The sequence below is a fragment of the Struthio camelus genome, chromosome 6 (genome assembly GCF_040807025.1).
Source record: "Struthio camelus isolate bStrCam1 chromosome 6, bStrCam1.hap1, whole genome shotgun sequence".
Lineage (NCBI taxonomy): Eukaryota > Metazoa > Chordata > Aves > Struthioniformes > Struthionidae > Struthio > Struthio camelus.
The window spans coordinates 37,926,953-37,954,716 of NC_090947.1; the positions used below are offsets into that span (position 1 = coordinate 37,926,953).

At 40.5% G+C, this 27,764-nt stretch overlaps 1 protein-coding gene across 7 annotated transcripts in view; it reads right to left on the reverse strand.

The window, feature by feature from the left end:
• NCKAP5 (NCK associated protein 5) overlaps nt 1–27,764 on the reverse strand; it is a 416,795-nt gene that overhangs the window by 136,767 nt on the left and 252,264 nt on the right. For 5 of the 7 annotated variants that reach the window (XM_068949189.1, XM_068949188.1, XM_068949192.1 and 2 more), the window contains one exon: nt 4,028–4,118. In XM_068949189.1, the coding sequence (XP_068805290.1) occupies nt 4,028–4,118 (91 nt within the window). Of the gene's footprint in view, nt 1–4,027; nt 4,119–4,545; nt 4,670–12,329; nt 12,483–27,764 lie in introns of those variants that run through there. The other 2 variants (XM_068949194.1, XM_068949195.1) reach the window with 2 other exon arrangements.

Sequence of the window (27,764 nt, forward strand, 5' to 3'; positions counted from 1 at the left end):
TGATGTAACTAGAATACGTCTGTCTGGAGCTTTGGTGCATTAATGGCAATTTCAGAATTACAACAAATTGTGAACTTACAGCAAACTCTCTTTCTCTTCTATTTTGATAAATGCACAAATAAATTCACAGATAAATTCAAAAGGAGTTCAGAGTTAAAAGAAAACTTGAAAGACTGTGATCTCTAATAAGGTAAGACTCTGTGCAATTATCCAGTAATGCGATCAAGCATGGAAGACAGACTCGAGTTGCAGACATTCAGGTCACAAGAACAAACCTAGGAAGAAAAGATCTTGCAGAGTCCTTGTTTTAACATTTTGGGTTCAAGCATTGCTCACAATTACTTCTGGGGATCTCCTTCCCTCTTGGATAAAGTATTTGTATCTTTAATGACAATAAAATTAATGTATAAGGTCTTGGTTTAGCCTCTCATGGTCATAACTTTAAGTGCATAACGCCTCTTTGAGACGCTGTAAAAGCTCTGATAGAGCCTCTTAGTCAAGTAACCTCTTAAGTAACAAGTATGATGATTCAAAGTAATTTAAATCACACATGTTCTTGTCTGCATTTATGCGAGCGTTCACTATAAATCTTCCCTCAGTTATTATTATGTACAATGCAAGTATTATAACTTAGGAGAATTGTATTTGCAATCCTGCTTCTAAATTCATTTACTCTAAAGAAATTACTTCATCCATCTGTAAACCCAGCAAATTAAATTCCCATAAGGCAGTTAGCTCTCTGGAAATGGTTAGGTTGATTTGCTTCAGGTAAAAATCTTGACAAGACCTAGAACAATGCTGTAATAACACCACTTGCTCTGGGCTCTGTCTTACTACTATTCTTCTGACATGATCACTATGCAATATCTAATGTTCATTAGCAATAATATTTATCCTGGAGTCAGGCATACGATGTTATAATAAGAAATCAATTTCATATAGAAATAACAATTAGATTTGCAAAAAAACAATGCATAGACAATGTTCAATAAATCAAGAGTGTTTATTGCACAGAAGTACCTCTCACGACTATTCCGATATTAATCTGAACAAGATTCACACACCAAAACTAATTTACCATGGTGCCAGAGAATATAGGGCTCATGTCCACACTGGAGATCTCTTAATACATTTCCTCATTTGTTCTAAAATATGTGGTTGTGAAATTCAGCAGTGAATTCTGATACTCTATTGCACTGAGTACTGTCCATATATTAACGGGTATGGTTCAGAGTACAGCGTGCAAGGTAACTGCTTGATTGTAGAGAATGGCTTTTATCGGTAGTATTTATACGTTCAGTAAGTTTTTACCTACCTATCACTCAGAATTCATATCATAAAACCTTTTTTCATAGTTCAGCTCACATCTACACTTTACTTCCAAATACAGGATGATAATATGGTTATCATGTTCCTGAAAAGTTGAATATATCAGGGCATAAAGAACCTAGGTTACCTAGGCTGTACCTTCAAGCGCTCTTCCCTTTTGTGAATTAGCCTGATACATGTCAAAACGCTGTCTGAACCCATTCAGAACGTTACAAATGAAACGCTTCTCCTGCGATATCGGTGCCTCTTGCCAATGTTCAGATGATATGTTTGTCCATTATTTCTGCACAGTTGGCTTCATTAACATATTCATTATTCAGACATTAATGCTTTATTAACGTTTCTCAATCTTCAAATACTTTGTGAACGTTTCACAACACAGATTCTTTGCCAACTATTTGCTTTGATGAGGCCTTGAGGTACCAGCTTTTGTCATTACATGGGGCTGGTGCCTGAATCACCCTCCACGGTTTGTACTGCCTGACTAAATATCAAACATACATGATGCGAACCCATCTCTGGCCTGCACACCAGATACCCATATGAAGGCAGGAATGCCCTGCTTGCACGTGAATAGAGCCATTCCTTAAAGTTCCCCGGAAACAAAAAACTATTTGTTCAAAAGCTTGTCAAAAAGTGAACAGAAGGGGTGTGAGGATGAATGAATCAAAGAGACATTCAGAATAAACGCAAGGTTCATGGAAACGCTCTGTATTTTTGACCTATTTTACCCATCACAGACTGGTACATGATGCAGGAGAGCAGCTATTCCTTCAGGAAAGGAAAAACATTACTTCTGAGTCATGAATTAGGAATGGAAAAAAATAAACTGATAAGCAAACAAAATTGCATCTTGGCAGTAAGGATTTTCCAGGAGGAAATGAAAATTGCTAAAAAAAAAAAAAACCCAAACAAGCGGACCTTGATCTTACGAGAGAAATTAAAACAAACAGTAAAACTTTCCTCAGTACAAGAAGAGAACAGGAAGAGAAGGAAGCTGTTATGCAATGTGGAGTACAGGACTTAAAATAACCCTGGAGTAACAGGTACACAGGCTCTTTAAGGTCCTGGGAGAGAGGTGGCTTCACTCTGTCCGAAAACCAGGCTCAGGTTCTGGGAATGAGCCCAGAGCCCTGCGTACCAGCAAGTAGATGTGAACTGAACCCCATGTCCAGAAAGAAAAAGAAAAAAAAGAAATGTTAAAGAGCAGCTTGCTAGGTGGAGAGAGCTGTTTTCTAGAGCCAAAGGGAAACAAAAGCATCGCGGTGGTTGTTATCATTAACTGGGTAGAACTACCTTGTGCTTCTGTTGGACAGAACTAAGACCTAAGCACACCAAGGTACCCGTTCTCCTGGCTGGCAGGAGACAACAAATGCCTATGTCAGATATGGCCTCAAAACAAAACAAGAAATTCTCTGGGTTTTCAAAAATCCTGATGCAAACAGAACATGGAGGGAAAAATAAGTAAGCACTCACAAGCAGCCCATGGAACTGCAGATTTCAGGATCAGATAACTGGCCTTTTGTTGCTGTTGTTTTAGTGGACAAAAGGAGGCACCCCCCCCCCACCCCCCAAACAAACAAACCCTAGTTTGACTGAAACTAAAATACTCCTTTTGACTTCCTCACTGGAAAATGCATCAGCAAAAACCAAACAAGCTAAAACCTAACTGTGGTACAACCGAACTGGTTTCCAAGGTAAGCCAGGATGCAGAAAACTAGGTAACAAAATCATTCTGGCTGTCTCTTGATCAACAGAGAAGTGGAAGACTCAAAGTAGACACTGAAGCCAAGCCTACTTCAAAACACCCACTGCACGGCGGCTAGGGTGAATAGGAAGTATGGATTTAAACTCTGAACCAAGAAGAGTGAACTGACTCTCGTATTTGCATTCCAAATGAGTGGTGAATAAAATATAGATGCTTTTATTACAAGTTTCTGAAAGCATAATATTTCATTATGAGTTCAACAAAAAGTTTAATTTGACCTGAAATTAAATTTTCCAGGCTATCATTTTAACAAGAAAAAATGATTATTTGGGAAGGTTAATCTGAAAGACTCTTCTCCCTTCAATCCAAGCTTAAAATGAAAACTCAATTACAGTGGCAAATACTCTTTAATATACATTTTTGTTTAGCTACATGGCTTTATTTTTGGTTCATCAGCTGCAGGAACGCTTTATACACTAACATACCCACACTTTTTGAAAAGTGTGTTATAACCTAGTACAGATTTCAATATTTTATTTCAGCATTTTATATCTGTACAAGAAATCCTTGATTCTGTTCAAAAACCTACAGTGTAAGGCTGACCTCATTAAGCTTTTTTTTTTATTATTATTAATTTGCAGAATATGTGATTAAGTGGGATGTACCTCACTCCTGCTTCCAGAAACTGAAAAGGGTTTTCCACCACCTTGGGCTCACTGCTTCCAGAAAAGAGTGGTATGGTAGGAATACGTAAACCGCGGTACCACCCTCCTTTCCCATACATAACATAAACAACCCTGGCTTGCTTCCAAAACCTCTAAAAACTTTGTTCTCCGCAATTCTGCTCTTAGACGCTCTCCCTCTACCCCAAGAAGGACTGATAACGGACACCTGCCACAAGTAGAGAGAAGAAACTACGCAGTTGACATGGAAATCCCACGCCTAGTAAGTATGTGACTAATAAAAAAAGAGGTAAGAAGTCACTGATACCTGATACACCTTCATGATACTGACAGTTCCTTCTCCGTTCTGACCCGGGGATCCTTGGTGCTGCAGTAGATTTCTCACTGTCTCCTCCATTCTAGAGAAGGAAAATGTTATAAAAGAAGTCAACTGTATGGAAATTTTTTTTAAGACTTGCATTCTGTGTTTTTGTTCTTCACAAGAGCCTAATGCACCATTTTACTGGCTATCATGAAATTAATATTTAAAGGAAATCCTGGCCTTGTAATGTTCTCATACTTCATGTTATGAATAACACATTAAGGGCACTCTTTTATCTTTTGAATATGCACAGTAATTAGGTGTAATTGTTAAAATCCTACTGTAGCTCGGTTACAAAAATTAAAAAGAAGTGCCAGCAAAAACCAGCACCTTGTCAACACTGTAACCAAACAGCACGAGAAAATTACTGTCATTTAGGAACAAAATCAGTCAGATTTCCCAAAAAGCTGCTGTATTTATAGTCAATTGTCAATTTTGTGCAATTTAGACAGACTGTCACATACATTACGCGTATTTACTCCCTCTGTTACAGGTGCAGACGTGTGTGCCAGGACATTTGCTTACGGAGGCACAGCTGCTGAATGCGTTCACCCTCTCTTTGCCCTTTCAAAGGGATGCAAAAAGCAAGCGTAGACCAGAGCCTGGTGCCAGCAGCTCAGGAAAACATCACCAGCTTCAGCGAAAGAAGGCAGGTTGGTACTCTCGTTTCAAAAAGTGCTAATGGATACCATCAAAAGCGTCTTTGATCTACGGGCATTCATCAGCCACGTTAAAACAGGCAATAACGCCAACCCTCCTGAGCGGAGGTGATGTTGAACAAGGGGCTGCGCCCTGGCACACCGCAGGGGGACGACGGGGGCCGCCACGCACAACACAGGTCCCATTCAACTCCACAAGAAGGTCAATCGCATGGGCTTCGGGGATGCCACTGAGACTGACGCCAAATAAACGGTCCCAGACTATGGCTGGCTTTAGCTCTGCGAGCACAGGCAGGAGGAGGAACGGGAGCAGAAAGCAGAGAAGCAACGCGGGATACAGCAGCAGCGAAGCTGGGCTTCACGCACAAATTGCTGAGGGCCAACTCCAGCAAAGGTCCTCCCACTTCTCCCCAGGCCGCCAACCTTCACCCCTTTTTCCTCACTCATTTGCAGCTGCTTCCCGCTGAGGCAACGCTTTCGGGAGTTTGACTTGAGGAACGGAGTCCAACTGATTCCAGTTTTAACATCTGCCCCCACCACTGAAATTTCTCTCCCGCACTGTAGTTTTTTATATTCTTTTCCTTTCGGACTGTCTCGATTCCTTGATACAGAACAGCCCGGCTGGAGTAGGGGTGGGAGAAAGGAAAAAATGATATGGCACAGGTGTGCGGGTTACACGAAGGCAGGGGAGAAAGAGGAAGGCCTTAGGGCAGGAGCGCCCGATACGCTGCGTGTTAAACCGGCAGCGTGGGAAGAGAGCCCGAGTTCCTGGGCAGAGCACGCCGGGCGCTGCCTGCTGCTGTTCGCTCTGCTGTGCTTAGGTACGCAGCACTTCTGCGTGCTATTCTTTGCAAACGCAATTGGGCGGAAGAATTATTCACATCATACCAACATTTTTTATTTCGGAGGGAACAAGCCAGCAAGACAGCAAATATTAGCTAACTGCTCGGGCCAGCGGCCAGCCATACTATCTTTTATATCAGTTACAAATGCCTCGCTGTCTTTCTCTTCTTTCAGTCTTATCAGAAGGCACGGTAGTGGCTCATTTAGAAATAATACGATGTTTTACTAGGTTTTCTCCTTTCAAGTCAGCCAGCTACGCTACTTTTCGAGAAGCTGACATTGTGAGGCATTCATTTTATTCAGATGCCCACTGACATTTTACTTATTCACATATATATTTTTTTGTCATTGATGTGCAGACTTCTACATTGCCAGAATGCTCACAGAATAGTTGGACCATCTGTTGACCAAATGTGAATAAAAATAAGCCGGCACTAATCTCTAGTGCAGGCAGTAGTGCACAGTTTTTCAGTTGCAGACTGAAACCATTTCCGCTCAAGGACTGACCTTAATCAGATCCCTTTACACAAAAGAACAAACCATTTTGGTTCATAATATAAATTCCTGTATAGTCCTCACTGAAAGATTTCCTTTCATAACATGTTCATCATTTAATTTGTTAAGTTAATAATGTAGCAGGGTTGTTATTTTAAATCACTGTGTTTTATATATGCACACGCAATTCTAATTCTAGTCCTACATAAAGTTCTTCCACATGAATAAATAAGTGGAAATTAGAGAAAGGATAGATTCAACTTTCGCTGCAATCAATGAGAGTTTTCCAATTTAGGTCTAATACTTTAATGAAAATATAGTCTAGTTGCATATTAGAATCATCAATCAAACCACCTGTGAATAATTATGAAGAATTCTTAAACTCAATAGGTCATTTCATCTTGAGTCAGTGCAGATAACTAGATTGTCTATTCTCGACAGAATTCCTGTTAAACAGGCCTATCTGATCTAACAACTTTATAGGGACTGACTAGGATACTGTTTCACGCGGCAATTGGAAACACCTTCTGGCAACACTCAGATTTCCATTGACAAGGATATTTGCAGCATGAGAAAGAGATAAGTTAAACACTGTTGAGGCTTTTGTTGTTTCTCTTGCAGCTATTATAAAAATTGGTAAATAAGAGTCCGACAGTCAAAGCTGAACCACTAGATATAACACACACTGGCTATGCTGGCATGTCGCTATCACTGAAAGAATCTTACAAACTTTAGGTGTCCATGGGATAGCCAGATAAGAAAAGAGAAAACTAGTTCCTGTCAAACAAGTAGGGGAAACATCCTCAGACTCAAATTAATTGCAAAGCTTTGATGGCCAGTGCTGTTGCAGTTTACAAGCTGTTTCTTTTTTACTAGCATCCCAATCTTCCGTTTTTTAGGAAGGATTACTTAACCAAACATGCCATATGATAATAATTGAGACTCGTTCCACATAAATTAGACTCTTTGAAGCCTGAATTAATGACAGATTAATTAAAAGGCAATTGTTATATTATGATCTATAACAGTCTACACAGTGACCATATATGCTGGTAAGATTTAGTATAAAATCTTTTTAATAAAAACAGAAGAACAACTGAACCTCTACAAATTTAACTTGAACTATCATGTTTTGCTTCCTCCAGAGGACATGTAGATTTTGGAAGTGAAGCAGAAAAATTAAAAGCTCTATGAAAGACTATTTCTACACATCAGCTATATATTTCTCACTTCTAATAACCATTAAAGGTTATCTTCTCTTGGTTGTGATTCCAATACCCAGATGGACCCAGTCCAACAGCAAACACATGGTGATCACGTCTATAATAGCTATGCCCCACACGTGTAGTCTGCCTGCTTTCTGGCCTATGCTAAAAAGCCCATCTTGCCAAGGATTCAGTGCATCTTATATAACTATCAAGATGTTACATTTTGCAAAGACAGTTCCTAGTATCTCACCATTCCCAAGCCTATGCTTTTCATTTACTATTTAGGAACATTAATTTCCCACTTTGTCTAGTGTTCTGTTTACTGTCTATTCATCTCAGTTAGTGTCCCTAAAATTCTGTTATATCTATTATTTGGATAGAAAACAGAAGTTTTCTTAAAACTGTAGTGTTGCTTTCAATTAAAAAAGAAAAAAAAGTGATCCCCTTCAGGGAAAAAAAATACAACCCATGCCTGGTAGAAGCTTCTTAAGTTTCTTGACAAAATGTCAATTTAGAGTAGGGAGACAGTTCTCCACCAGCCCTAACCTAGGGATAAATTTCTCAAAGCATTAAACAGAAGAAGAAACGAGGCACTCTGAGACCAGAATGCATTCACGGAGCGTAAGAGCTTAAGGAATGCAAAATATTAATGCTACTGTGGAAAGCACTGCTGAGATTTCATATGGAACATTATCTGAAACTATGACCACCAATGCTCCTTCACAGAGGGCAGATCTCAGATGCTCAGGCCTCCAAGGTGGCACAACAACTTCCACGGGGTATTTTGCTGCAACTCAGAAAACTGGTCCAGAAGCCAGGACCAGCCCACAAGGACACATAGAGCTGTAGGAGACTTGTTTTTACAGCTTCTTGACTTTACATTTCAGACAGGAGGGAAGAGCTCTGCTGCATCCATCCCTGGCCCGGCTGTCCTGTTGCAGCAGCACCTGGTCGGAGCACAATTTCGTCAAGGCCAAGGAACATTATATAGGCCCTTTTGGGGTTTACTCCCCACTGGTAAGCAGTCACATCCCCCGGATCCCCCGCTCCGTTTCTCAGGACCTTTATAAATGAGCACCTCCTTTGTGCCGTCCCCCAGCATTACTGGGACATGGTCAGAAAACCTGCCCACTTTGTGTGACTTCAAATAGACCAAACTCTTGGGGCAATTCTCTTGGGGCCCTCCCAAAGAACAGACTTTAAGACCATATAAGAATTCATGTGGCTTCAAATGCACTAATTCAAGGATGCCCAACTGTTTTCTCAGTCCTCCAGCTCTGTAAGCCTCTCCCATATATTTCCACATTCCCCAAAACGGCCTTCCAGCTCCCTTTCCGTCATGTTTATTGGTGACGTCTCCTTGAGAGAGAGGTGTCTCTCTCACCGCCTGCCCCAGTAATTTCACATATTGAGGGCTTTTTCACTATCAATCAACCTCTCCACTGCGTATGATATGTCTTTATGTCCTGTCTCACTGCAGAACCACCCCCTTTTTTTCTCCAGTTCTCACATCCTTTATAGAGGTTTGATCTCCCCAGACCTAAAACTTAATCCCTTATAGATAGAGCAGGCTTCCCGAGGAAAGAAAACAAAACAAAACAAAAAAAACCCTTCCCATAAATCCCGATCTTTGATTCCCCTTCTAGCACAAGGACTACACATTTTTGATGGCCGTCATCCTATTCAGCTGCTTCCCACAGAGCCCTTAATCCCACTCTCCCTCCGAGGGACAGGTAGCATGTGGCTGTTCCAACTCTAGAAGGTGCGTGACAGTTTCAACTCCTTCTCCCTCGACCTATTTCCTGCAGTATCTCCCCAGGCTGGCAGCTACCTTTTGCTGGGTGCTATGCCCTTCCTTTTTCATCAGCTTCAAGCTGAGGCCACAGTACTCTGCGGTTATTTCAAATGCATGTCACAAGAATTCCTTCAGCTTAGTAGTAACTTCACTGTCTCCCAGGGACACATCCAAAGGTTTCTACAGAGTCTTCCAGCAGCAGCTGGAGGTTTGTATTTCAGTTTTTCCTTCTCCTCATGTCATGCAGCAGGCACAGAACTGTGTAAAGGCTTTGAGAAAAACATCAGTAACAGAACTTTCTCCATCTTTAGTTTAACTTACCTCGGTGGATTCAAAACGCCCACACGGCTGTATATTCTCAAACAGTTCAAATTCTCCTCTTCCAATCCTAACTATGAGACAACGTAGCTTCCTGCCTCTCTCCTAGGCCGTCTCCAGATCAAATCTCTTGAGATCTATTTCTAGTTGTAGCCTTCCTAGAGCTGCGACCTAGGTTTTAGGTCCTTGAGCTGCCTGATCCTTCCCACCTGCCTGACCACGGACCAAGGCGCAGGTTAAACTGCCCAGGGGACTCTCAGCCCTTTCAGCCCCTGACAGGTTCTCCTCTGAAGCGCCGAGATGGCCGGGCAGCTCGGAGCCAGCCAGCACTGCTGCCAGCTGGACTGTGGGCGTCTGGCTCTGGCAGCAGACTTCTGTGGCCCTGTCCAAGCCTCTCATCCCTGTTGCCAAATTAACACTCCAACACATCAAAAACCTGCTGTCTGACTCAGCACTCATAAATTTGTTAGCACATTCCTACAGAGTTTCCAGCCTCTGAGGTGGGGTTACACCAGCATCTTACTTCTCCGACTGCTCTAACAAGACCCTGAGATGGTTCAACCTCTGCAGTGGATCTGCTTAGACTTTCTCCTTATAGTCAGTTGCTCAAATTACCAAAATGCTTCCAAAGAAACAAAATCCCCCAAGCAAAAAAAAAATTGGGATTCTAGACCAATTTTTTTTTTTTAACAGGGAAAATATCAAAGTGGTTTTGCAAGGCATAGCCGAAACAAAAAGAGCTCATGAAACAAAGCCTCCTCTTCACTGCATCTTTATAAGAGCATGTTCCTGTCCCATCTGGGTTTCAGTTACATGAGTAGCTCTCGGAGTGCCCTCTGGCCCCTGGGATTTCCGCTGCCTCTAGACAGGGCTACCAGGTCTCCTCAGTGATCTGCGGCACATGTCCCCTCTGCGCAGGCACCTGCCAATCGAACCTGCGGCCTCAGGACCACCACTTTCCTCTGCGAGCCCTGGTGGTCCCCAAGAAGGAGCAGTGTCCCAAGGAAGGCTTGCCACACACTCCTACGGGCCACAGGACATGAGGTGGCCTGGAGCAGGACACAAGCTTCTCCAAAGAATGTAGATATTGAAAATGGATGAAAAAAGCACAGATAGGAATGAAAACCAATACATGAAAAACAGAAAGGAGACTTGACAGACAGTAAGCACTGAGGCTCCAATGTCCGAGGGTTTTACCCTGTGTTTTCAGTCTTGTTTAGGAGGCAATATTACTCCTGGCCGCACAGCAGCACACTGGGCAAAGCCTACAGAATGCACAATACCCATCCCTAAAATTTCAATTTGATAATAAAGTAATACTATCCTCTATAATATCAACAGAAAGACACAGGCACAACATATAATTTACATTTATTCATTCCATTCATCAGTACTTGTGCTTATCGATCCAGAAATACCAAGACCATTTCTACTCCTGCACCACCATCACGGCCCTTTTCCCGCCGTGGGCTCCGAGTGGCCAATTCAATCCTGTGCTGTTGTCCACGCGGCAAACCCAAACTACACAATCCATGCTCTTCTCACGCACAGATGCTAAACCACTCTTCTAAAAACATGCCTAAAGCATATACAGACCTTCTCCTGGGTGCAAACTATCTCAAGAAGAGTGGCACGTAAAAATAGTAAAGTATCTAGCGCGTGGCGAGGGTAACTATTGCAAGGCAGTGCTGAAATGAAACAGGTCTCGAGCTGAAACCTGGAAATCCACACTGCAGCCAAGGACAAAGCTCTGCTCACATGAGTGGCAAAGGATCCTTCCCTTGAGTCAAGAGTCTAATCAAGTGCTCTGTCTGCCAGACCACACCACCGCTTGGAAAAAGTTACAGAGAGTTGAGGAACGAGCATAGTATGTATGTAGCTGAACCACTGACCAATGTATCCGCTGGCGACTTTGAAGGTAACCTTAAAATAATGTAAGTATGCGCCTTGAGCCGCAGATAAGTAGGGCAGGATTTTGAAAGACCTCAGCATTAGCATCGCTGCTCCCACACAAGTCTAAATTCTGTTACCATGCAATAGCAGACCTGGCATTTGAGCCAGCCCTGCTGCAAACGTTTCCACTGCCTCTCTCCGCCATGCAGCCTTCACTCCTGAAACCTATGCCCACAGCAAAAAGCTTCTGAAGCACAACAGAAACCAGTGGTAATGTTTATTTCTGTGTTGACACGTAAACGCTATATAGACTTTAGGGATGTCTTCCATCGCCAGTCCCCTATAGAATTTTTAAGCCACAGGCAAGGAGGATTAAATAAAAAACAGTCCAAGACTAAGCTTCACAGAAAAGCTTCTCATAGGCAATGGAAAAGATTTCAAATGGAAGGACTGTCTCCCTCCTACAGCCCCCCGTTAACACATTTGGGACTTTAGGAAAGGAGATACTTTCATTAGCTATAAACAGACAGAACCGGAGGTGCACAGAAAGCTTATTCTCATGTCAGCTAAAATGTACGCTCATAACTTCAAATGTTATTCATGCTGGAGGCACCAGAAATAGTCACACAGTGTTTCAGCTTATCTAAAAGCATCAGAAAAATTACAGACAGCTACATAACCGGACTGTAAATATTTCCAATTTTAAACAATGATTTGGTATTTAATTCTTTTCTTATTTTCCACAATTTAAATAAATGTTTTCTCCATATTTGCAAATATACAGATGGACAGATATATCTTCGAACCGATCCAAATATATATATTTAATTTGCTATACATAGCACCGCGCCACAGATCAACCACTATGGCCTCAATTGACTTTACTTGGGAATGTTATGCATTTTAAAATCAACCAAAGCTCTCGTTCCCTTTTGAGTCACAGCTTCAGAGCTGCACCAAGGCCACCTGCATGTGCTGACACAACCACACAAACTGCCACGAGTTTCTAACGAAAGCTGCCTCCCTCCGCACAGCACCTTTGTAGGGTCGAGGCAGATACCGAGAAGCGCAAGACGAAAGCTAGGTCTGCCGTCGGCGAGCGTCTGCAGAACTCCCCAGCAGGCTAACACGCGTCTCCACACTACAGAGCCCCTCGTGAAACTGCCAGGCTCAGACCGCCACGTGTGGTGGTACACACACAACGGTGCTGTCCACGCCACTGAGAGCAGCTGGTGGAAGAACGCCAAGCAGAGGAGGGATTTTTTTTCTTTTTTCTTTTTTTCTTCTGCCAAAATCACCGTGATTTGTTTTCAGTCCCTCTGACTCACCAGGCCGGGCTTTCTGAGGGCCTCAGGCTCCACAGTCTTAATCTCTGTACAACAGAGAGAGACGGCTCCACCTCCCCGCACATCTTACAGGAGTTTTAAGGCAGTTTCAGGGTTATGAAAAATGTGTGCAAAGGACCTGTGAAGATGGGTGGGTAGGGCTTTTCATGAAAAAAAACAGTTTCATACACCCAATATGTAACCGTGTTTTCCTTACTATTAACATTTTACATCTAAAAATGTTCATTCTCCCTTCATCATACGCACATCACTGAAAGCGACTGAAGATGCATTTTATATATGGTGACAGACTCACTGTTGATTACTCTTCACAGCAGATTTGTGAGTACTCTTATACTAGCAGTACCCTTTTAATTCACACAAATGGCTGGGAAATCCATTGCGAAGTACTGGCATTTTCAAATTAGTGAACAACTGCAGTAAAAGTCCAAGGATGACACATCACAAAATGGACTTTGTTCTTCTAGCTGACAAATCTGATTAGCTTTAATTATCATAACTCACCATGTGCTAGTAAACATGATTATTCTATTAAAAGGATCAGTGATGTGAGGCCTCATCCCAGGATATACTAAATCACTGCTCCTAAGAGGTCAGAGCGCCATAGATTTTATGCTGTGAGTATGCAGGTCAACGTAATATACTATATCACCATCTTACAGGTGAATAAATTGAGGCATAGCAAGGTTAAATAACATGTCCAATGCCAGTGGCTGCTAGAAGCCAGGATTTTAACTGTTCACAGTTCTTGGTCTAAACAGTAGATCATATGTCCTCTCCATTTTACAACATTTTGTTGATAGGACTGTACAGATCTTCATCTCCTTCCATCAGTGATCTCAGGTCTGTAGCTTAAAAATATTTGACTAACTTTAAAAAAAATTGCAGCTTTGCTGTCTCTTTACAGATAGGTTAATGTTTCACACATTTCACATGAATAGCTTATGTTCGTGCTCACATAACTTAAAAAAAGCCAGTCGATCTGGAGGGAAGCATGATATCAAAAGCTTAGTTCTATCTTTTTTTATCATTTAGTCACTTCTACTCTTCTGTGTTGAATTCAGGGTTTAAAAAGAAACCTGGCAGACTTCTGGAAGAATATAAAGAGATATTTTTATTTCAATATTTTCCAATTTTTTCGCAATAAAAAAATAACAAAACATTTTAAGATGTATAATTCTTTTGATCCAGTGACTACTGAGCATGCCTCCTATTGATGCACAAAATATTGATTCACTCAATTCTTTGGAGTGATTACTAAATATGCATATTATTAAAGTTGTTCAGACAGTTTTATTATATTGAAGTCCGTACAACATGCCCTGATGCCTTCAGAGCCAAAGACTGGAAAGTTTCACTGAATCCTTTTCGTCTTTTTCCCTTAAAACTTTATTTGTGAATTTAATGCCTATAAAAACTAATTACTGCTGTAGCTATTGGGAGTCTAGCTAAATAATCATTCAATAAACAACTCATGAATTGGTTCAATAAACCAAGTCTTTCATTAAAAATAAAATTCACAAGAGAGCGCTCGTCTTTCTTGACACTGCAGAGCTAACTGCAGCAGGCACAGGCAAAGGCCAAACTCCAGTAGAAACAACTGCATAGGACTCAAGTATGTCAGTAAAGTTTCCCACTCTGAATCCAGATCCCCCCAAAACAGGTCACCTCAGACATTCTGAAATACAAACAATAGCAAGAATCGACAGCAGGAAACAATGAGTCAGGTTCCTAACCATGAGAAAAATACTTTTAGTTTTGCTTAAAAATACTTTTAAAAACAACATGGAACCTTAACAAATATAATTTTTTTTGACCTTCTGGACTTCAGCCTTTCCAAATTTTAGCTGATAAAGGCTAGAATAATACCAAAAAAAAAAAATAAAAAGAAAAAAAAATGAGATTTTCGATTCATCTGTGGTTTCCTAAAATCTTCCACATACAAGACCAGTGAAGGTGGAATATTCCCACACCTTTCCTCCAAGTGATGGCTGTGCTACAGAGAATTTAGGCTATAGTAACAATATGCTAATATTCAAATTCCTAAGGAGGATAGTGTGTTGTTATAGGTGTAGCTAGAATTTGTCTTTCATTTTTTCCTTCTCAGTAGAGCGCCTGCTTTGAATTTTCAAACAGACCTTTATAAACAGATGGTATGAGACAGTTCTTGGCCGATCAACAACGATCAAGTGTTTTGCCTGTGCTCTTCAGGAACTGCGGATGTCCTCTCACTCTCTGTGCGACTAGGTCCTTCTTAAGTAGGAAGCCCTCCATATCTCCCCCAGCCAGGGAAGCTGCACAGGCACTAAGACAAGGGGTACAACTGTGTGAGCCATGCCCTCATTAGTCTTTTTAACATGGAAGACATTCACAGGAAATAATTTCCCAAGATTCAAGTTTTCCTGGAAGAATAGCAGCATCCTAACACTTTTCCAATATTCTATCTATACTTTGAAATAACCAACTTAGGATACGAAAAATATTTAAATACAGTGTCTTGATGTACGTTTCCATAAAATCAGGAACTGCCAGGATAACAAATGCCAACTGCTGCCTCCTGAGCCTGAAGCATGCCTCCTTCAGTGCAGGTTTAACTCACCAAAGCCAGAAAGAGTAACGCTGCCCCAGAACAACACAATTTCCTATTCTAATGGTGCATAGCTCAAAAGGGGTTTACTTTTATGGGTGACAGATTCAGCAAACAGCAATACACATCTACCAGCAAAGAAATCTAAGATGTAGAAGCAACTACTCCTCCGGTCTTACATTTCAGGTGGTTAGAAAACAAGCAAGAAAACAAGTCATGTTGGAGACATCAGAACAGAAGTTTAATGACTGTAGATTCCCAAATTCTAGCAGTAGAGCAAAATGGCCTAAACAAGTAATATATGGTTAGAATAATGGTCTCCAAGGGCTTAATTATCTGAATCATTAGGCAGTGGTAGTCTCTCTAAAATGATATTGACAGCTCTTCTACAACCAAGCAGTTGATAATGAGGCAATAAAAATACATGACAATGCACACTGAAGAGGGCTGGAATAGCCTCATATAGAGCATCATCAGCTTTGACACCGATGAACAATACGGGCTAAATTAAACTGTTTGTGAACTGGTCACAAAGGAATCAGAAGGATTTAGAAATATTTTGCCATTAATCATGTTTAATGTTCTCCCTTTTCATTTATGCAAGCCTAACAAAAGGGGGAAAAAAAGAAGAAGGGAAGAGAAAAAATATCAAGGTGCAAATGAGATGCATGAAGAAAGCAATAACACAGCTGCATTAAAAAAAAAAAAAGAGATAAGAAAAAGGTAGCACACCTTCATGCCTCTGTGCTAAGTGTCATAAAGCACTGCCTGTATCCTTCCAGTCACATTACTTTATCACAGCCATTATCCATTTTATCAAGTAACAACAGGAAAAAAAAAAGCCAGAACTCATTTCTTTAAACTGCATTATCCTGGAGACGGATTACAGAAAAAGAAGCCTGTGTTTTTCTCTGCAGGATTTCAGCTGCAATACACAGAAAGACAACTGGCTCTCGTGGTGTGCGTGCGCTTCTGCCACCCCACGCGCCCAGTTTTCCTTCCCTTACTGAAGGCCAGCAAACTGCTCCCCCACATCAGTAGGTTCAAGAGGTGAGTTGGAGGAGGCCCATCATTCAGTGAGAAGAAGAAAGGGCACTTTGAAGGAATTGTTAGCTGTCATCTTGGAAAATAAAAGGAAAAAAGGGGAGAGGAAAGGGGTCTGGAAAGTCATATTCCATGACTTCAGCCCACAGAGTACAGCACCAGGACAAACTAAGACGTGGGTTAGGAGAAGAGAGGTGAAGGAAGTACTTAGAAACAGAGAAGGAAAAAATTTTGCGAAAAAGTCTTAAGAAGAGAATGGAGAGGAAGAAAACAGTGAAGAGAACAGCACAAGACGGGAGGACTACAAATAAAGACAAGAGTAGCAGAAAAGACATATAGAACTTTGAGAAGAAGAAAAAAAGATTGTTAAAATGCAAGTGAGATGCAACAACACAGAAAAAAATAGAGTGGAACAAATAAAAAAAAAAGATAAACATATAAAGAGAAAAGAAGTGGTGAGAGGACATTCAGACATCTCTAAGTTGCAAATGTTTTTTTGTAATGGACTGCTGTTTCATTTGCAGAAACAGGAGCGCTATTAGCTAGGATTTCCAGAAGATCATTTAAGAAGGGCTTAGAGAAGGATTTTCAGTCTGACCATAGCCCTAAATGGAGAATCACAACATCACTCCCTCCTCCCTGTTCAAGCGCTCATTCTTTAATTCATCTATCTTCAGCACAGCATGGTATACATTTTCAAACTGCTCTGCAGGGTTTTAGCCACATGGCTCCCATTGTGCTTAATGGGAATCCTGCGGACAGAGCCCCATACGACGCTTTCAAAACGTACTTCGAAAAATCTCTAAATAATGCATTAGCTGAACATTATCCTGTTTACTTTTCATAAGACATGCCTAAAATGAAACAAAGGCTAGGTAATTTTTAAAGCTAGCAGTTACTGGGAAGCTCATTAGTGTTTCATATATGGATATCTTTCCCCTGTACTAATATTTGACATGAATATTTAGGATTTGTTTTTTCCATAATAGTCGAAAATGAGGGAAAGAATCGGCCCAAACCGTATTTCCTCCAGAAAGGAAGATCCAAGAGTTACCGCATCAGCCAAAGATTTGGGAAGTCCCTCTTCCAGACTTTGCACTGTCATAAGATGCCTCTGTGGTTTTGTTTCAGCCTTTCCTCTGCAAAGTTGATGTAACAGCTTCTAGTTCATAATGGCTTTATGATAAGAAGATAAGAAATACCAATGAAGTATTAATCAAAGACTCAGATACAGAGTGTCTCAATATTCATTCCCCTTTTCCCCTCGAGAGGAGGGCTGTCTTCATGATCAGACCTGAGATAACATGAGTCTTGAAATATGTAAATTCCTGCCACCCATGCTCTATCAAGAGAGAAGGCCTTAGTTTCCAGGCTTTCACTTTTCGGAAGCAGCATTCAAAATAAATCCACGCAGATACGAATGCAATTAGCTGTCATGCGCACAAACGGTTGATGGTAATCCATCGTGCTTTGGAAGAGCAACCAGAAAGCCTCGGTTACATGAAAGCATCTCAGGGCTTTCAGCAGCAGGAGACGGATCCTCAGCCTCCGCACAGCACAACGGCACTGCTGCAGAGGAGAAACGTCTCGCACGTTCACCAGACAAAAATTTAGCCAAGGAACAGCAAAGAGAGCATACAGAGGCTCAATTTCTGGCGTCAGAAGTGAGCATTAGATGTAGCGCTAATATCAACAGTTCACTTACGCGGTTACCTTACCCACACCGTTTGTGCTATCGTGAAAGGTCAGCTGCAGAATACTTATTTATGTTAAAATATGTCAAGAAATAGGACTCAGCAAATAAAATTCTTCAGTTGTGAACTGGTTAAGCACTTCTTTTCCTAGATATACAGAACAGATACTAGACATACTGCTCTGCTACGAAAACCCAGGGAAACACTACACCATACTTGTAACACAGGAAATTCAGCACTTTGAAGACTGAGTTTATGTCAGTGGAACACAGAAAAACTGGACAACTCTGTAAAGCAGTATGCTTACTGGCTCTGAACTGCACTGCCATAAACTGCAGCAAGATTGAATAACTTTGGGCAGAAGTCATTCTATTGAACTTAATAGATTATTTCACAGAATCAGAGCCTTTGTTACTTAAGCGAACAGCCAGCATGTATTTTAGCTAATCTGGTGGAAACAAAACCTCATAAGCCTGCTATACTAAGAAATAATTTAGTAGTTCTCCTGAGGGACTTTTTTCCCCCTGCAAGCAAGAATCAACACAAAGAAAAAAGATCCTTTTGAATCCTTAATTAAATATTATAAAAAGTTGAAAGAAAACAATCATTATCTTCTAATACACCATTACAATGCAGAAGACTGACTTCTGGAAAACCAATTTAGATATCAGTGTCCGGGAGGGGAAAAGGGCAATAACAACAACAACAAAAGCCTGGATGATACAGGAAAGCGAAGCCGGGTGTGACAGGCTGGGAACGCAGGGCTAACTGCTGAACAGCAGCAGCTCCCAGTGCCAACGCTTAAAAAAATTCCATTTGTTCTTCAGAAAGGACAGATGCTTTACCTCCACCATGAGCAAAAAACGCTACGTACAGCAGGAAATCTTGTGCCTGACAAGGGAGTGCATTAACGTGAGAAGTCATGCCAGGTCCTTCTATGTTTTTCAGCTGGGCTGCGGGAAGGGCAGGACTCGCAACCATTTAAACAAACGCAACATCACCTGTGGGTATAGCAGACTTCTAAGACTGCTGCCCACTAGGTTACAAAGCTAAGCTCAGCTTTATGACATGATTATAATGCTTTAACCGGGTTTTAGTGTTGGAAAACAAGACCCCGCTATTGCAGAGAGGGAGAGGCCAGGTCAGCATCGTGCCCCAGGAAGGGGTGCCCAGAGCACACGTCGGCTTCTCCCGGAGCGACGGGAGGAGAGGGCAGAGGGAAGAACAAAGAACGAGGGCAAAAGCTGTAACTCTGCAAAGAAGTTGCCCCCAGACCGGGTACACTAGTGCTTTGCCGGCACAGTGCAAGGGAAGTGCTTACAGCCGAGAGCTGCCTGCTGCCATCCCAGCCGAGACAATCCTGCTGGACGCAAATGCAAGCCATGCCGTCCTGCAGAAAATCTAACGCTGAGACTGACTGTAAAATGAAAGTATGAATCAAAAACAACTCAATTTCATTTTAGCCATCTATGTTCACTTTACCTTTAAAATGACTGCTGTAATAACAATTTGCAAGTTTTCCATATTCACCTGTTTTATTAGTGTCTTCTCAACAGCATACATTTTTATTTTGAGATGATTATAAAATAAAGATGCTGACAGTGTTTTCATTAGCACAATGATAGCACAGTAGTTTTATACCTTTTTTAAGCCCGCCGCTAATGATTCATTTCAAAAGTAATTTCAGATTACTAAAAGAAATTGTGATATATTTCTTTAATCTTCATTATCCTAAATCCTCACTCTCCATGCTGCTAGCACACTGTGGGTTTTGAGAAATCCCTTGGCCTGCTGACTACATAGCTAAACCTGCTAAGAAATAAACTTACTGTTGGGAAATGTAAAAATTGAAAATCCTGCAATATTTGGAATTGCTGGAGGACTACGGTAACTCATTTTGTGACAACGGCCGCGTTCTTCTGCAAAGCACACTTTGGCTGTTTTGATATTTACACTGATGCATCTCCAAATGGAAAATAGTCTAGTCAGAGGAAGAGAGATGAATCTATACTTGGTGGGATGATCGCTTCCAGCGTCTGACTCTAACCCTGTTTGTTGAAGATAAAGTCTTTTAAATTTGAGGAAATACATGTTTTGATCATGTAGACTATATCCACGCCTCTTTGAGTAAGGTGGAAGCTCCTGGTATTAAACTTGTTTGGGAGTAAATCTTTCAAGCTATAGCTGATGAAAAATTACAGAGGATATGAAGAGGGAAAAAAAAGCTATTGTTAACTGAAAATATAGGCAATCATCTATTCATTTTATTACTAATATCAGAGGCTGCAGTTGTTGATAAAAAAGTTGTTTTAAGGACCTGCTTACAAATAATATAAAGATGAATATAAACTGGAGAAGCATGAGTGTTAACAAGCGTGTAAGATCTGAAGAATGGTTTACATGCTTAGAAGACCGTACTTTTATTAGTAGAGCTAAAAAAAATTTCTATTATAAATTTGCCGTGTGTAATAAGCAAAGATACAGTCAATCTTCAATTGTGTATTCAAAATGACACTTCCCTAAGTTCTGGACGATATCTGATTATATAAAGTATCTGATATTCCTTTACTCACATAATTTAATTCACAATTATAATCATGCAGTTAAAAAGTCAAGCATAATTTGCAGTTGTTCTAGGAGCCAAGAGCTAACGATGAGAATCTGCACTTGAACAGTATCTTACACTTACATGAACATCCACACATTAGAAAAGGGTTTCAAAACCGACAAGAGACTATGTATGTTGTCATTTTTGAGTCCACCTTAGCCAAGGACAGGTTTCACAGCAATAAACTGCCACCTTGGGAGACCAAAGACACTTTAACATGCCTCACGCTGGGCATCCAGGAACCAAGGCATCCAAAATCATGGGCCACTTTGTCAACGCTTTGCTTTACCCTCAAAGCTTTCCCATTTTGATAAAAACAAAAGGCACAGGAAAAATTAGGTAACTTGCCTGGAGTCAGTCAGTCAGAAGGGTTCAAACTTCCCTGCAGACCTCAGCGACGGCAGCATCTCACTGGGTTAATAATTTAGGTCAAGAACAAAACCCAGCCGCCCAACTAGTCCCTTATTACTAAACCACACCAACTATATTTAGCCTCCTATGTTCTTTAGTCATTTAAAAGCATTCTTTTACATCTTAGTCCTTTATGTAGACACAATTTGAGCTCTTTGGTTTAGTCTGATCTTTGCTCTGTAATCTCAATATTTAAAGCCAAACTATTAGGTATTTTTGTCTAAGCATTGAAGGTTTTTCTGCAACGTTTCCTGGCATACAAACAGCACAGAGTACATTATTCTTGTTCTCCAGCAAAGAAACACAAATAATAATCAAATAATAATTAATTATTTGCATTGTCTTGGTATGGCTAAAGGTACAATCACAGTACGAGGGAAGTGCAAGGTCAGAAGTAAAGGGGAGCTAAATAAAAAACTCATTTTTTCTGAAGTTTGGGTTTCTTTCCCCAATTACACTTGCAAGCAAGTGGGATAACCCCAGTGCAGTGAGATGCATGCATGACTGGCTGCTTACCACCCTGACTAAGACTTACCGTGGGCAGAGCAACCAGCCCTTCATTATATAGAGGGAGGAAAAGCTATGGATTAATAAAAACTGCATCCACAGATTTAACTGCTAGAATATTTACAGAACTATTGTATTTGTCATACTCAGCATTGAAAAATATGTCCTGAATGTTACTCCTGAGGGCTTGTTTTTAGGTCAAAAATCACACAGATACCCTGAAGAACAGCTACATAAAACCAAGATGGGAAGACAGTATCTACCAAAATAACCTGTAAGGCTGCCTAGTCTTGTATGCTAAGTCTGGCTCATTTCTTACCTGGAGCTACTCAAGGTGTCTATCTTAGATACAAATTCATAGCACCTAAAACAAGCATATGTCTCTGCACTGCTGGTGGACACTGCCAGACTACAGCAAAGCACAGCCCGATTGTTGGGATGGGGCATGTGGCCTCGGGTGGTACAAGCACCTTCCCTCTCCTTCCCACCAGCCCCAACACGGTCATTGCCAGCAGCACCAGGCCTTTATGCCTTGCACACATCTGGTGCCGGCCCTACAATGCACAGGTAGATTCAGACAGCAGCTGGCATCATGAGTGCAGACCCCTTTCCAAACACGGATTTTGGAAAAACAAAACAAAACAACAAAATTTGACAGGGTCACCACATACAAATAGAGCATGCTGAAACCAGAGCTATATAATAGACTTGGAGCCATCTCCACCAGCTGCTTGTGGAAGGAGGAGGAGAAAACCTGACGTGAAACTTGCTTTGATACTGGCAGCCTGCTTGGGTAGGATTTTCATATGAATTCCAGAGGAATAGCAGGTATTCGGCCCCTTTACCGACACAGTCAATTTATGCAAGCGATGCAAACTTACTCAGATTAATCATACTTAGATAGGATTTGGGGGAAATTTCAGAAGTGATGGAAAAATGAGACAGCTCATATAATATATAGAACGTCAGAATAGACACTAGGAATCTGTACATAAAACTCTTCCTTTTTTAAATAAACTTATCTGTGCTATATGAATGTGTACTGATACACGCACGTGAGAGTACTGGCATTCTACAATTTTTCTCCTTGGGAATATGTAACAAAAATCTGAACTGAAAAGCTGAATTTGAAGAAATATTTCAAAAAAATACAATCTATTCAAGCTCTGGAAGTTGAACTTAAACTTTGCTAAAGAACAGCCAGTTCCAACTGTTCATTATTTTTAAAATAGTATTGGGGAAAAAAATGTAGATAATCTATTTTTTCACTCATGTTTACCTTTGGATGTAAATTTTTGCTTGAGATTTTCAAACCATGCAGACTGCACAGATTATACTGAATTACAACACTAATGCTTTATTAAAACTAATAAGTACGTATACTAATGAAAGGTCACCTCATGGAAAGTTTATATATTTGTGCCCACACATTGATTGCATAAAATTAAGATGAAATATCGTGTGTACAAACAAATAACAGCAAAAGCTTTATGAACTATAAACATAAGGACAGTAGTGCTTTACTTTGGCAAGATGAACTTAAATTTTGGACACTGTTGTGAGTTGTAACCAGAAATGCAATGATCAGGGAACGTGAGCTGTCTGTTTAAAAAAATAAAAAAATACAGTAAATCATTTTCACCTGGACTTCTCAAAAAATTATACCATCAAAAGCCAACGCTTCTCTCAGCTACTGCTGAAACTGTAGTATCCTCCAACAGTCATCATCCTCTGAGCCAACGTCTTTTAATACAATTTTCAATACCTCTTGTAAACAGACTTGTTAAATGAGCTGGTAGTACAAATAAGACCTCAGGTAACCTAATGGTGGCCATCTCTGTTGCTTTTTTGTTTTTTTGAGAAAGTATCTGCAGCCAAAACCTAAGAAGGCATGCTTTCTTGTGTTAGTAAACAACGCCGGCAAAACACTGTAGGTATAGATGTTAGATAGCAAGACACACAGAGAAAAATATTTAAATTAATGTATTTTAAGTAAAAAGACATGCACATTAAAAGTGCATTTAGTTACATTTAAGAGACTACCTTTAATCTCTTGTTTGAGCTTTCTTGGGTGTGTGTGCCTGCATTTAGGTCTTTGCACCGCACGACATACAGGAAGGGCAGACAGAGGAAGCCACTCATGTCTGTTTTTACAATAACTGCGTAATTCAGCTCACGTCCTGGAACATAAGCCTTAGAAAAGTTCAAAGAACAGGTCCCCAACTTCCCTGAGTGGAAAAAGTTCGACGTTAGACTTTGGATAATTGAACAGATAGATAGATAACGCACAGCGCTTGTTGGAAAAAAGACCACATTCAGCAATACATAGCATCTGCAGCGTTACAGATCCACCATTCTCCATGCCGGTGAAAGGGCAAAGGAGAAAGCAAGATACTACAGTGTTCAAGTTATGTGGCACCTGATCAGTGTCAGGAAATGCTCAGGGTTTGGTGTGGGTTTTTTTTTTTTTCTTAATCCTTTCACCATCTCTTTGTTACTTTAGAGTTTCATTGTCACTTTGACTGAACGTTATTTATACCATTACAGGTGCACTTTATCAGTTTGGCTCCCGGGGTTCTTTCTTGGTGCCCTAGTTTTGAATTTCTGTAGATGCTCAGTGCCAGCAGTAGATGACTACGCCTAGCGCTGATACTGTCACAGGCATGACAGGCAGATTTAATTTACTCAAAATCTGAACTATCCTGAATTTTAAGATGAACTTAACATTTAATTGAAAGAAAAAATGACAAAGAAGAAAGAATTCTCATATCATTTTAAAAATTCTGCTGGGCACTTTTCCTTCAATATTTTGACTGCTTCTATTTCTACAGTTAAGAAAAGGTATCTGAGAGAATTAGTGCTACTTTTACAGGAACTCATGATTGTACTTGCCTTTTATCTAAGGGCTACTGACTAAGTATATCCTCCACCGTAAAAAGCAAGCTTGGGGATCTTAATGCAACCTTCTTCTCACTTCTGCACTAGATAATACATACTTAAAAACACTCATTAAAAATCTCTTCATAAGTTTCACTAACACAGTTCTCCAGGAGATGCCCAGTCAGCTTATTCTGTGCAAACCTAAAGATTTGCCTTGATTGATTATCGCTTTGTTGAGTATTGCGTTATTATGGGTCCAGTCCAGCAAAGAGTGGAAGCGACAATTTTCAAAGTTTACACGTTCACACCAATTTACCCAATCGTTCACACCAGTTTAACAATAATTTACAACTTCTTTTTTTTTTATTAACAGAGAACCTTTCTTCTTATATTGCCGACTTGCTGAGTTCTGTGTGTTCTGTTATGAACAGAAACACTCAGATATTACTGTAAGGAACACCACAGAAGTGATCACCGATAAATAAAGACTCTCTCTAGGAGATTGCTACCTTCTGTTCTATAGTTAGCTTTCACTTCTGTCAGCTCATATTGATTTGCAGAACGTTAAGGAAAAAATTACTAAAAAACGCTTTAGGAACTTGAATGCAAGAGGAAGCAACTCGCCCACTTTTGGTCCATCCCCAGTCTATGGTTGCATGTCCCCAGTCTTCCCAAGCCAAGTTCACACAGCTATCCTTCGAAAAGGAAAAAGGTGAGCTGGAACTAAGTGGGTATTGGTGAAAACAATGATAAAAGACGACATGAGCACTCGAGAAATACTTCCAATGTCATTAACTCTTCAAAATTGACAGTTAACAGCAAAATAAGATCTACAAACTACACCAAGCTGCCCTTTGTATCTACCCTCCTTGTGGGGAATATAATCAAATAACATCAGTTGTAATTACACGGGACTCAGATTCAATTCCATTTTAATTACTGAAAATGTGTACACACTCCAGGAACACCTCATTAAGATGGCTCAGCTAGTCTGTGTTCAGATGGGACCTGTAAGTCAACATTCACCATTATCCATCACAACAACCATCCACGCACTGCAATCGTTTAGATTAAGCAGTTCTTACAGTCAATTCGAATCGGTGAGTAATAATGAACACAATACAATTGTTTCCCAAGTTGCGTAAGGAAGATGTGATCACACAAGCAAAGGAAAGAAACTTTACTGCTGGAAATTTTTGTTTCCTCTGCTGCATGCTACTTTTCATGTAGGATAGTACTTTGCTCTGTGGGGACGCTTGTTGCCACTGGTTTCCTCAAACAAAACGGCCCGTATGTCCTTTGGATTCCTACTAGAAGCAGAGCATTAGGCCAATAAAGAGAAAAAGGAAAAAAAAAAAAGAGCTTTGGCCTCAACCTCAATGGCAATAGGTTGAGTTTAGCGTACTGCATGTCCGCAATGCATTATAGAGGAATGTCTTCCTATTTTGCTCTAAGCAAGAGTGCAATCGAATGTCGTTCAAAAAAAAAAAATCCTTCATGCAGGGCTGTTGTTACATTTTCCCTTTTCTCCTTTTCCCCATCTTAAACATTCGACTCCTTTATTTCTCCAAGTAATTCTTGTCACACAAGGCTAAACTGCTGCAGAAATGAACAGCAAGCATTTGTGACTTTCTACCGCGGTTAAGGAAAAGTTTTGAGCAACGCAATGCTTTTTTTTTTTTCCTGCTCTTGGCATCTGAAGAGGCAGAACATGCTTCTTTTCCCACTACCTGGAAATTTTCTGCAAGACTAAAGAAAGTCATTAGCATATTAAATCTGCTGGTTTGAAGACAAAAAATGTAACGAGACCTCAGGCATGAACAGGAGCCCATTGTACAAAAGCACTTCGGTGAAGTCAGCCAGAGCTAAACCCGGCGGTTCAGTGGCAGGTCAGGACATAGCTCTTTCCAGTCCAAGTAAACAATCGGAAAAGAAATGAGCAATATCTGAAATACTTATTTAAAACATACCGTTAGCAAACCCAAGCCTTTTCATCACAGGATCCCCCTCTCAGAAATAAGTATCACTAATTGCACAGTCCATGCATTACACTTTACTGTATTACTAGCAGTAGCCACTTCCAAAATAGTATTCATGTATATTCATTTCTTTAATTAGAATGAAGTCTCGTTGCAAAAAAAAAAAAAAAAAGGGTTATCTTATCCTCAAAACTGAAAGTCATAGAGCATTACAGTGAAATAGTTACAAAAGATCTCACTCTTAAGAGTAGGCAATTAGCATCCCCAAATCATCAGCTGAATGCAGACACAAAAATGTCAAAATCCAGGTTCTGTATCAGCCAGTTCTAGATCTCAGTTTGGCCAGTTCCTGCCTGGAAGCTCTCCGGTTCCTTTTCCTATTCTCAATATTCATATTTCATTAATAGAGCCATTGACTGGGACTCGTTACAGAAGCCCTTTTTGCCGCCCCCTGCAAAGCACCAGGGAGGTTATTGAGCTCTGCCCAGAGCCGCACAGGGATATTGCTGGTAACAGGTGAAGAAACTGCAGAGGGACTGACGGAGAGCAGTGCAACGCCCTGAGATTTGGGTCGATGCTCTGGGTAATGCAACTTTACTATTAAGGCAAGTATCTTGCAATAGCAGATATTTCTATTTAAAAAAAGAGAAAAACAATATGAGGTTTCTTCTTCCAATGAAGCATTACAAGATTGCAAAAAAGTCCTTCAGAAAGGTTTACTGCAAATTTTCCACTGACCATATTTATTAGTTCAAACTTTGCATCTTCCCAAGGTACAGACTGTGACCAACAATAACTGACCATACACTCAAACAAAACAAAATATTCACACATCTGCATTACCGCTACACATGAAGTTTTTGTAGTACTTTTAGGAAGGAATATACTACAAAGAAGGAACACAATAGCTTTCATTTTGTTCAGTAACGGAGCGTGCCCAACAAACGTGCTTATGAAGCACTAACATTCCTCCAAAGTACGGAATCGCTAGAAAATAAATAGATGTTAACCAAATAACTTGAACTAAATATACTGTAACATATACAGTTCGTAAGGTTCAGTGGTTAAGCAAGAGCACTTATCACTTCACTGCACCTATCATCTCCTGTTACTATTCGTGTCATTACTTAGCTGTAGGTCACTCGAATTCATTTTCACAGGGTAATATTATAACCTTGCAGGTATCTGAAGCAGGCATAATAAAACAAAAAGGTTAATTGTGCATTCTGTCAGGACCATGTGGCATCAGGCCATGACCATCATTTGTCTGGTAAACCTTATCTCAGTTTTCTTTGCTGTTTAAACTCTCCTTGGCTGAATGATATTTTATTTTTCACTGTCTGAGCTGCCTTAAGGCTAGGTTTCAAAACGAAGTTCCAATTTCAAGGTTTTTTGCTTACACCTTGGCTTTACATA